This window comes from Lycorma delicatula, chromosome 1 (assembly GCF_047948215.1).
Source record: "Lycorma delicatula isolate Av1 chromosome 1, ASM4794821v1, whole genome shotgun sequence".
Classification (NCBI taxonomy): Eukaryota; Metazoa; Arthropoda; class Insecta; order Hemiptera; family Fulgoridae; genus Lycorma; species Lycorma delicatula.
The window spans coordinates 50,956,413-50,972,209 of record NC_134455.1 but is presented as its reverse complement, the minus strand read 5'-3'; the positions used below and the strand labels follow the sequence as shown (position 1 = coordinate 50,972,209).

The window sequence follows — 15,797 nt, the reverse complement described above, 5'->3', positions numbered from 1 at the left end:
AAAAAATGATGAGATTGTATATGCACTGATATTGTACTAAAGTATTTATCAAGGAATGTGGCAGCAAACCTAACACCTCATAAAGAAACAAGGTTATATTGCCAGACTGCAAATTGCTAGAGTATATGTTTACTTCTCAACAAGTCTGGCACTAAATTCTTAATTCAGCTGATTAATGGGAAAAATTAAATGTGAAATTACTTTTTTCTTTATTTTTACAGTTTACCAGGCTATTGTTAGATGGATTTTGAAATATCTAACTGGCATAAATTGGAAATCCATTAATACAATTGTTATATGTGATAATATTTTATCAGAAGAGATGCCTCTAGTACAAGGCACTAAAAACTTCATAAGTTTGAGTAATATCTTCAAAACTGTTTTGCATTTTTATATAATATATTATCTGTATTTTCCTTCTGGCATGTTAATTTTTTAATTTTACCTAATACTGGAAAAACTGTATGGCATACAATATAGCTTGCATGAACAATTGATGGCATTATGAGGTATTTAAAGTCATAACACTATATCAGTTTCAACTGTGGCAGTGTATATTTGTTACTGACACAATTCTATATTTATTGATGAGTTAATTAAGCCTTTTTGCTAAGTATCACACAAAAATACTTACTTTTAGCGTATTTATAAATTTCTTTTTGTCATAATGATGAGATATAATTATATACAATGGGAAAAGAAAGTCCTCATAAGCTACACCATTATTCTTAAAATGCCAGTTTATTAAACCACTCCCTAAAAATTTACTTGTAAAATTATATTGCGATAATTTTTACTTTTTGTGTACATGTTTACATGTCTTAATTTCACAAAACTAAAAATAATAGTAACCATAAATTACTTTTGAAAGTTACTGATCTTAACAATAAAGAAGAGAATATCATTGAAATAAAAACAGAACAGAAGGTTATTCTTTAAAAAAAAAAACATAAATTTTATAAAAATATGTATATTAACAATCCAGTAAGAAAACAGCATACTTTACATTTCATTGGCTAATGAATACATCATTCCATTTTATTTGCCATAGGTCAAGTTATCATAAAAATAGTGGTAGGCTGCTGATATTACAGACTTCAACTGTTGCAGATGGTTCTACTTTTGGTAACTAATGGTTCTTCTCTTTTTATGAAGTTGAGGCCACTGAATGTTATCTCCAACATTTTGTCAGGGACACTGAGAGAGACTAATCCAATCATTCTCAAAATTTTATATGATTCTTATATTTCCTTGAGGACTGTACTCTATTGCTCTAATTGAGGTCACTGTAGGATCATTTAATTTTCCCTGGCCTAAGAGATGAGTGTCTGTGAATCTTTTCTGTTGAAAAGTCTTTAAAAAAGTTAACACACCTAGCTTCATATGGAAAAGATTTCCTATGAGCTCTACAACTGACTGATAAATATTGACTTAGCAAGTGAATCTCTCACCTTTTAACTTTTTCTCAAAAAAATTCTTTCACTTTTTAACCTTTTCATCTTTTAACTTTTTCTTTTTCACTCCATCTGACTGTGACCCTGTTCAAGAAACGTATGATGGATGGTAATTTTATTCACAATCACGTTAAGTGCACATTTCTATTTTGATAAGTGCATTCGTCACTGAAAATTACAATTTTGTTCTTTTCTTCTGAGCAGTGTACTTATAAATAATCTTGAATTCATGTTGCAAAAGTTGATGCACTTAAATTACTATCACATTCAGAAAACCAGTCATTTTGCATGGTGGGTTCTGAAGGTTGTACAGATTGTATAAGGTAAAATTGTGACAATTCAGTTTTGTTTTATAAAATGTAGCACTGGACTGTACTGAAGAAGAGACTTTTACTGCCTGAAGATCCATACACAGAGCAGTCAGTTTACCTTCTTCTGCTAATAACTTGTCTGCATCTCTTTCTTGACATGCCCTTTTTTTTCCTAACATGCTGGGCCCACTATTCTTCCTCAGATAGATTATTCACTTCTCCTGGCAGCAGATATCGAGCAGATATCGCACTTATCTTTCTAATTTTATACAGAAAGATTTTTTCATAAAAAATTTCTGAAAAACATTTTCTTGAGACAATTTACATCCTTTTTCTTGGCAGAATTTACAATACATGTTGTAAAAATGCTGTAAAGAATAATTGCTTGTTCCAAATACAACTTGGATGATTCTCTTCGACAATATTAGAAAGGAAGGTTAGGAATATAATCTGGATCAGACCTTATATCATCAATTTCATGTTCAACAGGACTCAAGTGTCAAATTTAGAATTCTGATACAAAGTATTACAGTTATTTTAAAAAGAGTGTTAAAAATTAATCTGAGGGTTATGAGATGTTTCCAGATCGATGTACAAAGACATTTTGAGCTGAGGTATTGCAAGTACACCAGTAATACAATACATACTTATATATATTTTTTTACTTTTTTTGTATAATAAAAAACCAACTTGAACAACCCAAGTACAGAATTAAAAAGTAAATGAATTACCTTAGTTTTACCTTAGTTATACCTTAGTTTTATTTATTGTTTTCTTTATTCCAATAGCATTTTTGCAGGATCCCGCATCATCAGTAGTATATAAATTATATAAAATTACATATCAAACATAACAATTAAAAATTAAAATTAAAAACATAGAACAAAAATTAAGATTAAAATTACTATCATATATGCAAAGTATGAAGTCAATTAAACAAAATAACTACATCTAAATATGATGTCAATTAAGAATTAAAAATTAAAATTAAATTTAAAAATAAAATAATTAGAAAATTTATACCATCTAACCTGGCCAGCCAATGTTACATTATGAGTTACATTACTGAGTAATGTAACATTAGCTGGCCAGGTTACATGGTATAAATTTTCTATTATTTTATAATTTAATTTTAATTTTTAATTCTTAATTGACGTCATATTTACACATATGTAGTTATATTTAATTGATTCCATATTTTGTGTATATGATAATAATTTAATAATTATAATATTTTTATTTTAATTTTTATGTTTGATATATAATTTTATATAATTTATATACAACTGATGCTGCGGGATCCCATGAAAGTGTTATTGGAATAAAGAAAAAAAAATAAGGTAAGTGTCATTTCATTTACTTTGCAATTCTGAACTTGGGTTGTTCAAGTTGGTTTTGGATTATAAAAAAAAATTACAATATACTGGTACAGAGGAATATGGGGTCTTATAAGTACTAACTTTAGAAAAATCAATATATATATTATTCATAAAATTGGTCTTTTCACTTCTGCCTTTATTTCTTCCTCTTAAAGTCTAGTACTCTCACAAAATTGTTTACTCTTTGCTCTCTTTTGTGTAAAAGATTATGTGTAAAATTACAAACATTTAAAAAAAATTCTTTCAGGAAGATTTCCAAAAATATAAATGTAATAAATAAAAATTGAATTGTGCTAATCACACTTTAAAAAATAAACACATGTTTGCAAGTATAGAAAATAAACAAATATTAGGGATCAATTGCAACAAATTTAAATTGCTTACTTGAAAAAAGTAATATAAAGAAATAAAAACAGGAATGAAAATTTAGTTAATACAGAAAAATTTTAATCACACTAAAAAATGGGGACAGCCTTGTTACAAATAATGTGAGATTGTGATTTTACTAATGACCACTTGCACACAAACTATGAAAAACTAGACAACCAAGCTGCATCAGTATTTACCAATTTAAAATTTATAGTATATAAAATTTTGGAAGCCTTTGGATTGAGTGGATTAAATTTTACTTGTTAACAATGATGAAAGCTTGCATGAAAGTGGTTATAAGTTGTATTAAAACACAGAGGAGTTGTCAGAAAATATTTACAACAAAGCCCCTTCATTAGAGGATTTATGAAGGGCATATAAAGAAAACAAATGGTGTTTTCATTACTGAGGTGATAGTGTATAGGTGAACAGATTACTGTATGTATAATGAATGTAACATATGTTTTTGGCACTGATTGTCACGTAGTGCTGTAGTTTAGTTTAAAAGTAAATGCAAGCAGTGCTTTTTGCTGTTACCTGGGAGGAATGAATTTCAGTACTGATGGACAAAGGAAGAATTCTGCATAAAAATCCTTTGTACTCTCTTGTTATGTCAGCCACTTTTTTTTCTGCACTTTTCCTCAGAATATATTTTCAGATTCAATAGATTTTGAAAAGAAGATCACACGCACACACAACACACACATGTATGTCTAGCACTTTAGCACATAGACATGACTCAATATTAGCAGATGTAAGTTTCTAGCTCATATAGCTATTAAACTATAATATTGAGTAATAGTGCTTATACATTATCCCATTGCAGTTCACAATTGAGGTAATGGTTTAAACTAGTTAATCATTACCTAGACTTTACACTGAATTAAAAACTCAATTCTCTTAATAAGTAAAATATAAAATTAAAGTAAAATGATGGCAAAATCTAGACAAATTTATTGCAAAAATTAAAATTAAACTACTTCACAATTTTTATGCAAACCCCATCCCAGAAATAGTCATTGTATGATGTGAATTGCATAGATATCATATCACTGAAGGAACACAATAGTGGAATCTGAACTGTGAACCTTATTCACAAGCTTAAAACTCTAATTAAAAAAGCAGTACTGCAAAACAACAAATAGCACTACACGTATTCCATTAGAATACATATTAATAATAATTTCAACATTTAAAATCATTAATTAGTGTTAATAATTATCAACTGACCCTTATATTTTTCTAATAAACTATATCGTCATCAGATTAGGAAAAAGTAGAGTTAACATTTGAATAAGAATGTTCATTAAAAATAATTCATTATTTTCCTAACAGTAGTTTCCATTATCAGAACAAAAACCAGTAATTAAATGTAAAACATAAAACTGGCTGACAACAGAAATTACAAAAATGTTAATCAAATTTTAACAAACATCTTTAGATAACTTTATAAGATGGAAGTTAGGATGTATAAATAAATGTATGCTATATAGATTGAATGTGATGAAATACATAACCAGAGATAGTCATATAACTTACTCTAAAGATAGAATCTGTAATGATGCTACTAAATCATGTATAGAAAAAGGAAAAAGTAGTATTTAAAAGTGAGCAGACGCTTGTGTGGAGCACATGTTTAAAACAAATGGTAGTCAGATTTCAAAGAAAGATTTACTTAAGTGTATTGTGTATATTGTAAGGAGAGGAAAGTCCTAGTATCTGTTGGCTGCAGATGTTGGCATCACTAGACAACAATTAACCTTCAAAATGTGGCAGAATAAGTATATTTCTTATATATGTTAGAACAAGGTAATTTTTGTGGTAAATTTGGTTGATGAATGTGACAATTATGGGTTTGTTTTTAGTAGATAAAAAAATATAAGTATTCATGATATATTAATGAACACTTAAAAACCTTCCTGATTGACAAAATTTTAATCATAAAATCTATTACCATATATCAAAGGTTTTCTAAAATGATTTCTACTTTTAAAACTAAACAAAAAATATCCCTACAAAAAAAGGTTATTTCTTTTGTTCTCCCGCTGTCCCCCACTTTATTATTTTTATATGAAAATTTATATCTCATTAATAGATCTCATTTATATCACATTAATGTGACGAATCACATTAATATTTGATAAGCAACTTGGTAATAAAGTTTTAAAATTAACAAAATATGAGGACTTAAATACCTTAAAAAAATTACAAAGCCATATTTATTTTTCAATCTGTTATATCCCCATACGTATTATTTTTATCAAAATCTATGTTATTTGCTAAAGTATTAAGCCTTTTATTTTGAACAAAATGGCATTTACTTTTTAAAATTGCTTAACAAATAGCCAAGTTATGGAAAAAATTGATGTAATTTTGTGTCTGTTTTCATGTCCTCTGTTGTATGTTCAATTCTTACAAATATTAATTGTTTTTATCTATTGCTAATTCTAGTATTGTAAATTATTATCAAATTAAGTAATAATTTTCTCACAACAACAGACCTTATAATTATGACAAGAAATTACAACATCAATTTTCTGCCATAACTCGAATATTTGTTAACCAATTTAAAAAAATAAAATGTCATTTTGTTAAAAATAAGAGGCTTAATATTTTATCAGATATATAAGTTTTCATAAAAAAAAAGTTTATGGAGATATAAGAGGTAGAAAAATGAAATGGGCGCCATTTTGTATTTTGCGAAGGTATTTAAGTCCTAATTTTTTGCTAATTTTAAAACTTTATTACCAAGACGCTTATCAAATATTAATGTGATTCATCTATCTGAACTTGAGATATACATTTTTATATAAAAATAACAAAATGGCGGACAGGTGGAGTACGAAAGAGAAATTGTCATTTTTCCTAATGATATTTTTGTTTAGTTTTAAAAGTAGAATCCAAAAAGAATAGCCAGCCCACCATTTTATAATATGGTGTTTCAAATACAAGATGGCCAATATCAAACAAGTTCTGCTTAATCTAAGAGGAATCACCAGATGATCACAACATTTTTTTTCTGTTCGTACCCCAAACACATGAACTAAATGTGTGTTAAATTCATTACTACATGATGATTTTCATCACACCAACAAAACATAATTGTAATTGTTTAATAGGCCATTTAATTTGAAGCATGCTTCAACACTTAAAATTTTGTTTTCAGTTTGCAAATGTTGATGAGTCTGTAATGGAGATTTAGGAAATCGCACATGGAATCCTTCCAGAGGAAATTGATTTTTGATATTTCATTCTATACTAAATTAATGCAACTATTGTGCAGAAGTTTTGTATTGATTTTTATAACAAACATAAACAAAAACCTTAATACTTATAAATACAAAAGAAATTTATATTTAAATATCTTGTGGTGAAAACAGGTGGTACCCCTTAAAGAACCAACTGTGCTCTGAATACTATCAGTGTTATGTAATTGTGTGTATATATATATTGTTTTATAAAGCCTATATCTTTTATATCTTACAATGCCTAGTGTTATTTTTCATTATACAATAAGTACAAGTTTAAAAATTACACATAAATAATTACAAACAAAAAATATAATATGAACTGATCATTATTACATGTAAACAAAATTCAGAAAAAACATAAAATTATCAATAAATTTTTAGTGAATTACATTCTCTGTTTTTTCAATCACAATCAGCTACGATTGAGTAAAAAAATAATGTAATATTTTATATTCTGCATGAATTTTTCTTTTAATAAATTTGTGGGGCAAGATAATGTCCACCTTAATTCTTGGTCTAAATGGTATCACTGATGTTGACACAAATATGTTGTTAATGATTTAATTAAAATTATTTATATTTTTATCATATGTTATATCTTTATCCCATCAGACAATGAAGGTAAGAGTGAGGTGCACTTTGTTCCTAATTAGACATCTTAGTCTTTCCAAAAGTTAAACTTTGTAATTATTAATTTTTTAATATGTACAGCAGTTGCAGTTATATTTGGAGGTGTGTGTGGAGTTATAGCAGGAGGTTTAGTAGTAACATATTATGAATTAAACTGCAATAGAACAATAAAGGTATGTATTACTACTAGTCTCTGTGGAAGTATTTGTTCAATCTCTTTTCTTCTTCACTGCAAAGAAGCAGCGTTTGTTGGAGTAAATACTTCTTATAATAACAGGTAAAATTTTTCAAATGAGAAATAAATTTTTTATGTTTTGTCATTGAACTTCTCTTAATAACTAAATTTTTTTAATCTTCATTTGGGAGTAGCACAACATACTGTTTTTGTCAATATTTAGATGACTGCATCTTTTAAAGGTCTGATTACAGACTGCTTCTTGTTTATAACCAAACTTTTGTTTGATGGCAAAAAGGTATAAATGTTCTCAAAATGTTGTGAACTATGTTGGTCCTTGGGCTTAAAATTGTCCTATCAAAGCCAAAGGCAATCAGTATGAAGGATGTGTTCAAAAGGGTTGCCAATATATGATATCACTATTGGAATTTTGCTATCTATGAATCTGTACGGTTCCTTTGTGTCTTCGTGGTGCTTATTCCACCATTTTGAACTTGTACGTAACATTCCTCAAAATTATACATTGAAATTCTACTGTTTCAAGTGTGCGGTATGATATGCTGGCCATAAATTAGAATAAATGGTTGGTTACTCCTTAATGTTGGTTTTGGTGGTATTTGTTACTGTGTCTTGAGGGATCTGTATGAATGATCTACAGAAAAAGTTCTTCTACCTGTCTTAACTCAACTTCTAGTGTTGTTGAAGTGTCCAAAAGTTTTTATTTTTTCACTTTGTATTCTTGTTTTCATTGATATTAACTAAACAAAAGTGTGACTGGCAATTTTTTGGTACTGCATTTCTATAGGAACATACCAGCTACTTTTCTGATGAACTACAAATCCCATTATTTAAAAAACATACCTAAAAAGCATTTTCTTTTGCCATTATAAAGTAACTGAAATAGTAAAATTAAAATTTTTCTACAGTAGTAACATAATCAATTTAAGATACGGTTAACATATGAAGATAACATTAACTATTATAATTATTAATTATTATAATCATTAACTATTATAATTATTAATTATTAATGTTTAATATAATTAAATGAACACAGTAATAGTACAGTAGCATGCAAATCAACCTGAGCACAAAGCATGTTTTGTTTATTTCTATGTTTTGGCTAGACTGATTGGCCATACCCATTCTTTAAGTTGTCTCTGTAATGTTGCTATTTAGTCTATGTAATGTTGGTTATTTAGTAATTTTCATATTATGACATACATACATAATAAATAGCTTCTGAGTGTAGCGTTGGACTAGTACTGACAGGTGAATGCTATTTAAAGAAACTGGTTCCTTTTCACCTGAAAGGAAAGGAAAATGTGGCCATAAAAGAAAAACAGCTTTAATACAGGTTATTAGTGAGAAAAAGTAAACTTGATCCAAAATTATCTGATGTAGACTTAAATTGAGATTTAGCAGCCAGTGGAACAGATATACATTTGAAAACTGTCGAAAGCCAAATTTTTGCAGCTGGACTGAAAGCTTATTAGCCAACTAAAAGCAGCTTTTAACATCAGCAATGTGCAAAACCGGCTCTTATCAGTGAAATAACATATTAACTGAACCAAAGACAACTGGAAAATCTTGTTTACCGAGTCACATTTTAATGCTCAGGAGCAAAGAGTTCCATACAGTACGTTCCTACAATCTTACTGATTGTTGGAACATCCCCAGAAAAAAATGTTTTGGAGTTGTTTCACATTTGAAGGCCCATGTTCACTACTTCCGGTAGATAGTATGTTGAAAAGTGATGGATAAATCAAGATTCCGAAGGAAAGGGTGACACAACTCAAATTCAAAGGCAATGGAGTATTCCAACAAAATTTGGTGCCATGTCATACTGCTAAATAAGTGGAAAAAGTTTTCAAACAACAAAATATTAATGTACTTCCATGGCCAAGCAACTCCCCAGACTTAAAAACAGTTGAAAATCTTTGGGCATAGTCAAAAAACGACTCTGAAAAATGAATTTTACCACAAAAATTTACCTCGTTAAATTAATAATATTGGCATGGTTTCATAATGAAGAAATGTAGTGTGGACATGTTGAATCTTGGGTGAAGATACCAAATTGTGTATGTGAATTGATTAAGAAGAAAGGAGGACATATTAATAGATATTCATAAATTGTACATATTATTTTTTTTGTAAAGTTATTTAAATTAAATTATGTGTGTTTGGATTAATTTGCATGCTACTGTAACTTTAATCCCTGTAATGATTGAACATTCATTACAGATGTTTATAAAAGTTGTCAAAATAAACATATGTAAAGGTTGTGAATTTGATAGCAGCAATTGTTTATAAATTATCCAACAAGAAATCTTACAGGTACTCCCACTGTAAGTGCAAATATTAAGTAAGTCCCCCTGTAGATATTGAAGAAATTGTTTTAAAATTTAATTGGATTGACACCAAATTATAGTTTTTAATAATAAAAATACGTATTACTTATTACTTATTACTCAGTTTAATAATAAACTGAGAATCTTTCAAATAATAGGCAAAACCATATCACTCTGTCACAGAGATAGAGTGATAGATAATTGGTTTTACATTAGCTTTTTTATATTATAATGTTTTATAAACTTCTCCATTCTTTTTTTTTTGTGGTGATTTATGTACTTTAATCTTTGTTTTCTGGTAACAGTTTTTTCTTGAACGTTCTTCCATTATGTAGAATTGTCTTAATACATATATTAAGTCGGCAAGCCATAATTTAGTAATCCATATTTCTTCTGATGCTCATTCACACAAATGTTTGAGTTTAAGAAAGAAAACAAGATTTTTCAGATATTTGTTTATATTTTTCAACATACTCTCCTTGCAATTCAGTGTTTTTATACCAGTGACACTTTTAGTGTCATTAGTATATGCGATTTGTCCAACTAAACAAAATAAATGGTTGTAGCAGATAACTCATTATCTGAAGTAAATTTTGGTCCGGCAAGCCATTTCTTCAGGTTTGGGAAGAGAAAGTAATTGCTGGATCTAAATCCGGTGAACAACACAAATGTGTAAGCACTTGGAAGAGTAAGTCAAGGAGTTTTACAACAACATCATGAGATATGTGTTCAAGTGTGTTATTATGGTGAACATATAATCTGAATAGTACCCTTCACTTGGTCCAGTAATGAAGAGTAATACTCCCTGGTAATGGAATGGTCCTCCTGCCTTTTTCCAGGGAGTCTATGAAGAGAACACAGCAAGAATTAAAAAACCATGGCCATGACTTTTCCTGCTGATGGAACCATTTATGCTTTCTTTCAGATGGAATCTGCTCCCACCCATTATTTGGACTGCTGGTTCTTTGGCATGTAATGGTAAATCCATGTTTGAGCTATCGTTACAAAACATTTAAGAAATTCATTTAAATCATGTTTAAATCAAGTGTAAATACCCTTGAGAAGTGTTCACTCAAATGGGTTTTTGGTCATCTGTTAAGAACCACAGCACATATCAAGCAGAAAGTTCTTTCCTACCTAAAACCTTCTGTAAAATGTAGTAGACATGGTGGCCTGTTAGGATATTTGAAAATCAACAAGCTTGCCTACCTTCAGTCTGTGATCATTTAATACGAAATTGTGGGTTTTTGTGACAATTTAGTTGGTTGTAGGTGTTTTTGGCATCTAGAGTATTTATTATCTAGGGTGGATGTAAGCAACCACATTTAAATTCAGCAGCCCAACCAGATTTACAATCTCCAACCAGTATGAATCCTTTAAAGTGGAATCTAATTCTTTTGTTTATGTCTGTCTGGGTTAAACCTCTTAAAACAAAGTACTTTATAACAGCTGGAACTTAAATTTTATCCATTCTTCAGAAAATGTTAAAACTTTGCTTTACTCAATCTCCATAAACAAGCAACTAAGCACCAGTGTCTGAAACTTCACAGTATGCCGTCAAAAATATCATAAATATTGCCGTCAAATATCATAATCAATTGGTCATACTTGTGCCATCGGTATATCTGGCTGAGAACTTTCCGAATGACCCTAGACTGGTATGTTAAATAGCAAATTAACCTTTTTTTCTGTTACTATTTAGTTTCTGATAGTCCATTTCTTTCTTTAGGCATGCTGTTGATGAATATTTAGGAATTAAAAAAGGGTCTACAAATTTATTCTAGCATACATCTTTTCTATTCCTCTTTATTCTGCTGAAAAGATAAGGATATACAAAAATTATGTTATTGGTTGCATGGGTTTCTGAGTCTATTCTAACTATAGTAATTCTTTCATCCTATTGTTATGTTCTTTACAACAGCACAACCACTGTTCTGTTTGCTTATCATTATTCATATGTTTGGATTTCTATTACTTGATTTCAAGTAGAGCAGATTTTTGGTCAATGAATTATAAAATTATTGATCTCATTGATTAATGCGATGAATCCTATTCATCTCATTGATTTCTACTGTATCTAAATTTAAATAATCCATATATATATATATATATATATATATATATATATATATTTCTTTTTATTTTTAATTTCTTAACTACCATCTTTTTTGAAGTTTTGACTCTCCATGATTTGACTTGAATGTCATGATTTGCATATATTCTGATTTTGAGTAGTTTCAATCTGGAGATCACCTGGACAACTTCACAATGTTTTAACCAAGAGGGTGCCATCACATTTTATTTAAGAGAAGACTGTAAAGAAACACTTCCTTGGTAAAAACAGTTGAAATTTTCCACTGATTTTAGCTGTTCATTACTTTAATCCAGTTGATGGACCACTTTTCCTCAGGAAATTACTAAGATAAAGTAAAAAATCTAAAATATATTTGATATTAGAGTGAGAAATGCATATGACAATGTAAGAAGTAGTTAGCTAAATGATAATAAGAAATACTAAAATCATCATCCTTTTTATTATTTTTTTTTGTAGTATTAGAAGTTTACAGAACTACTGCAATAATAAATGTTCCTGTCTTGAAGAGATATATAGTCCTGTTTGTGGATTTGATGGACTCACATACTACTCTCCTTGTTTTGCAGGATGCCAAGAGTTCAAAGCAAAAGAGGGACATAATGTAATGAAATGTTTTTTTGATTTTACTGATGTAATGTTTAAGTACAAATACACTACATTAGTTCCATAAAATAGCATTAACAATCAATTTTTTTTTTTAATTTAAGAATAAGATTTTATATTTGCTTTCTGATAATTTATTTTCTTGATAATTAAACTGCTCCATTAATTGACCAAATATCCATATAAAGAGACTTTTCTTACTGAATTTACTTAAATAAAGTACTATTACTTTAATTCATAATAAAAAAATATAAAAACACAGATGCAAAGCATTCATAATTTTAATAATTTAAAGTATTAAACTATTAAAAAGTTTAATAACAAATTCCAATGTTAATTCAGAATGTTACTCTAATGAAGAGACTACACAATAACTTGCTTAATATATTCTACAAGCATATTTCCATTATTTTGAAACAGAATAAATTGTTTAATCTTTTATTAAACAATGTTATTTTTGTTTTAGGTTCATGATTTCATAAATTCCATCAAAATTAAAAACAACACAGGCTGTAGCATGCTTACATGGATTCATCATATCCTTACAACTTATATTAATCATTCCACTATAGAATTTGTATATACCACCTACATTTTTATAAATATTATTTGAATTTACTCATTTTTATCCTACTGTTTGTATTTATTTATTTGTATTAATGATTATTTATGCTGTTATGATGAAGTCTTGGTTGGTGAAGATCAAACATTTACTGTGTTACAATGTATAAAATGTGTTTTACAATATTATAAAAATGATTTATGCTTATTACGTAAAAGTTATAAAACAAGTTTGTTATAAACTTCATATTCACTGCTTTACCTTGACATTATAATTTACTTTTTCTTTTCCAGGAATTTTATAACTGTACATGCATGACCTTAAAATCTGATCCTTTCAGCTCAGAGCCTGATGGAATTAGTCATATCTGTACTGTTCACTGTCAACTACTTTTATATTTTGCTATAGGTGCTACTTTCAGTGTGTTTTTTGTTTTTTTAGCACTAGTCCCTGGTGTCTCTGCAACACTCAGGTAATTACTAAACTCAATTCAAATTTGCTATTGAAATTTCAATTCAAATTGCTAGAACACTGTATAGGTATTAAGTCTCTTATGAAATTTTAAGCAAAAAAGTGATCCCTATTATTTATTTTGTACGCTAAGATATTAGTCAACAAGTTGTCTTGTAGCCAGAATATTGAACTTACGCAAAATATTTTTTGTGGAATTTTTTAAATTTGCTAATTTGCTAATCATTATTTTTTTTTTAGTATTTTATTTTTGTTTTTTTTGTGAGAATATTATTTTAGGCATTATAAGGGTATTTATTTTAACATTTCATTTTTATATTATTTTTTAACACTGTATTAACGATTATAACCTTCCGCTGGTTAAATAAAACAACTGGGTTAGGTAACAGTGGTGATGGATCACCAGTGTTACCACTGTTACCAGGTAACAATGGTGATGGACTGTTTAAATAACATAATTTTAATAATGGAAATTTATTAGAACTATGCGTGCATATTAATAGTATTACATTGAAATTAAACATACAAAATCTTTTACTATTTTACAAAAACACTTTGGATTTCCACATTTTGTGCAGGTTGTTTTAATTCTCCGGTTTTTTATTCTAGGATAAATGAAGCACCTTGATTGCTTCTGTACTTTTCCTGGGAAATTCTGTTTGCCACTTTAGTCCAAGAACATAGAAATGTCTTGGTTAAGTTGACGAGGCAAATTTGTTTTTATTTCAAGACGTCGATACATATGTAGGTTTGCATAGCTGATATGCCAGATTTCTCAAAAATATTTTTCTTTTAACTTTTGTTTCATTATTAAGAACTCTATAAAGAATGAGAGCAATAATTCCAGCTTGATCAAGAATGCCGAAAAACATACAAAGGGGCCAGCGACGGGTACATCTCGAAACACAGTTTATCAAAGGCGTCTACTACATTTTTTGTTGAATTGTATAAATTTCTAGTTTCTGTGTATTTTCTTTACCATCTTTTTGACTATGCATTGTAGAAATTAAAATAACTGATATATTCTTTTTTGGAGTACATAAAACGGTTGTTGTTTTACCATCAAAAGCAAACTAAGACGATAGGACACATTTTGTTTTGTTTGGAAGGAACCAGGGGTGGAATATCTGCTTTGTTTTTGCGCAAAGTTCCAACAAGTGTTTGCCGTAATCATTTAGCATTTCATTTGCTAAGTGTACCTACGTAAACCAGTTTTCACAAGTGATGTTTCGGTTACTTCCAAGTACTGAGAGAGTTTTTAGATAATATGTAGGAAGGTTGTCTTTAATTAGCCCTATTTTGTTGCCCCTTCCGCACATACGATATGCCATCAGTCATATAAAATGTTCTGGCAACATGCATTGTAACGGTTTTAATGCCGTGCTTATTTGGCTTTGAAGCAATGTAATGTACACTCGGAAAGGTTACTTTCCTCGAAAACTGAGAAATTGCTCGTCAATTGTCAGATAAGCATGAGGGATATTGTTCTCGGCAATTTTTTTATGAAAACTGACCACAAGGTACGAATAGGCAAGAACTTATCAGTTATATATCTCTAGTATTTTTCTTGTCAAATCTAAAACAAATAAGCAGAAATTTAAATCGCGTTTCAGACATAAAAAGTTTATATTCTGAAGAGTATGCCCACACATCTTCAATACTCAAATGGCCATCGTTTCTCCTTCCTGCCATGTGTTCTACTTGGTTGAGGTGGTGTAAGTGACCAGTTTTACCTTTCATCATATTTGAAGGAGATTATATTATATATAAGGAGATTATATCATATTATTTCCTCATCATCTAACGAATCAGGTTCTATTTCATGTTTACAGTATTTCAATGCTTCAACACTATCCTCCTCTTCAGATGACGATTGATCATCAGGAACATTATTTTCAACTTCTCATGTGTAACAAAATTGGAAAAATTGGCATCATTTATATTGATAAATTCAAATTTTTAACAGACACGTGCTGATAAAATCCACTAACACAGATGGTAGGGTGGGTGCACTGCGGAGCATATATTCGGGAGCCCGAGGATAAATGTTATAGATGTTGGAGTGTCAGCCATGTCACTGCGAACTGCAAGGGAGAAGGCAGACGTCATCTTTGTTTCAACTGTGCTAAGCCTGGTCAAAAGAGGA

General features: G+C 29.1%; 1 protein-coding gene across 1 annotated transcript in view; it reads left to right on the top strand.

Annotated features, from left to right (window-relative positions):
- LOC142317503 (solute carrier organic anion transporter family member 4A1-like) overlaps positions 1 to 15,797 on the top strand; it is a 56,920-nt gene that overhangs the window by 33,203 nt on the left and 7,920 nt on the right. The window contains exons 9-11 of the mRNA XM_075354064.1: positions 1,696 to 1,777; positions 12,472 to 12,616; positions 13,474 to 13,652. Coding sequence (XP_075210179.1) covers positions 1,696 to 1,777; positions 12,472 to 12,616; positions 13,474 to 13,652 — 406 coding nt within the window. The remainder of the gene's footprint in view (positions 1 to 1,695; positions 1,778 to 12,471; positions 12,617 to 13,473; positions 13,653 to 15,797) is intronic.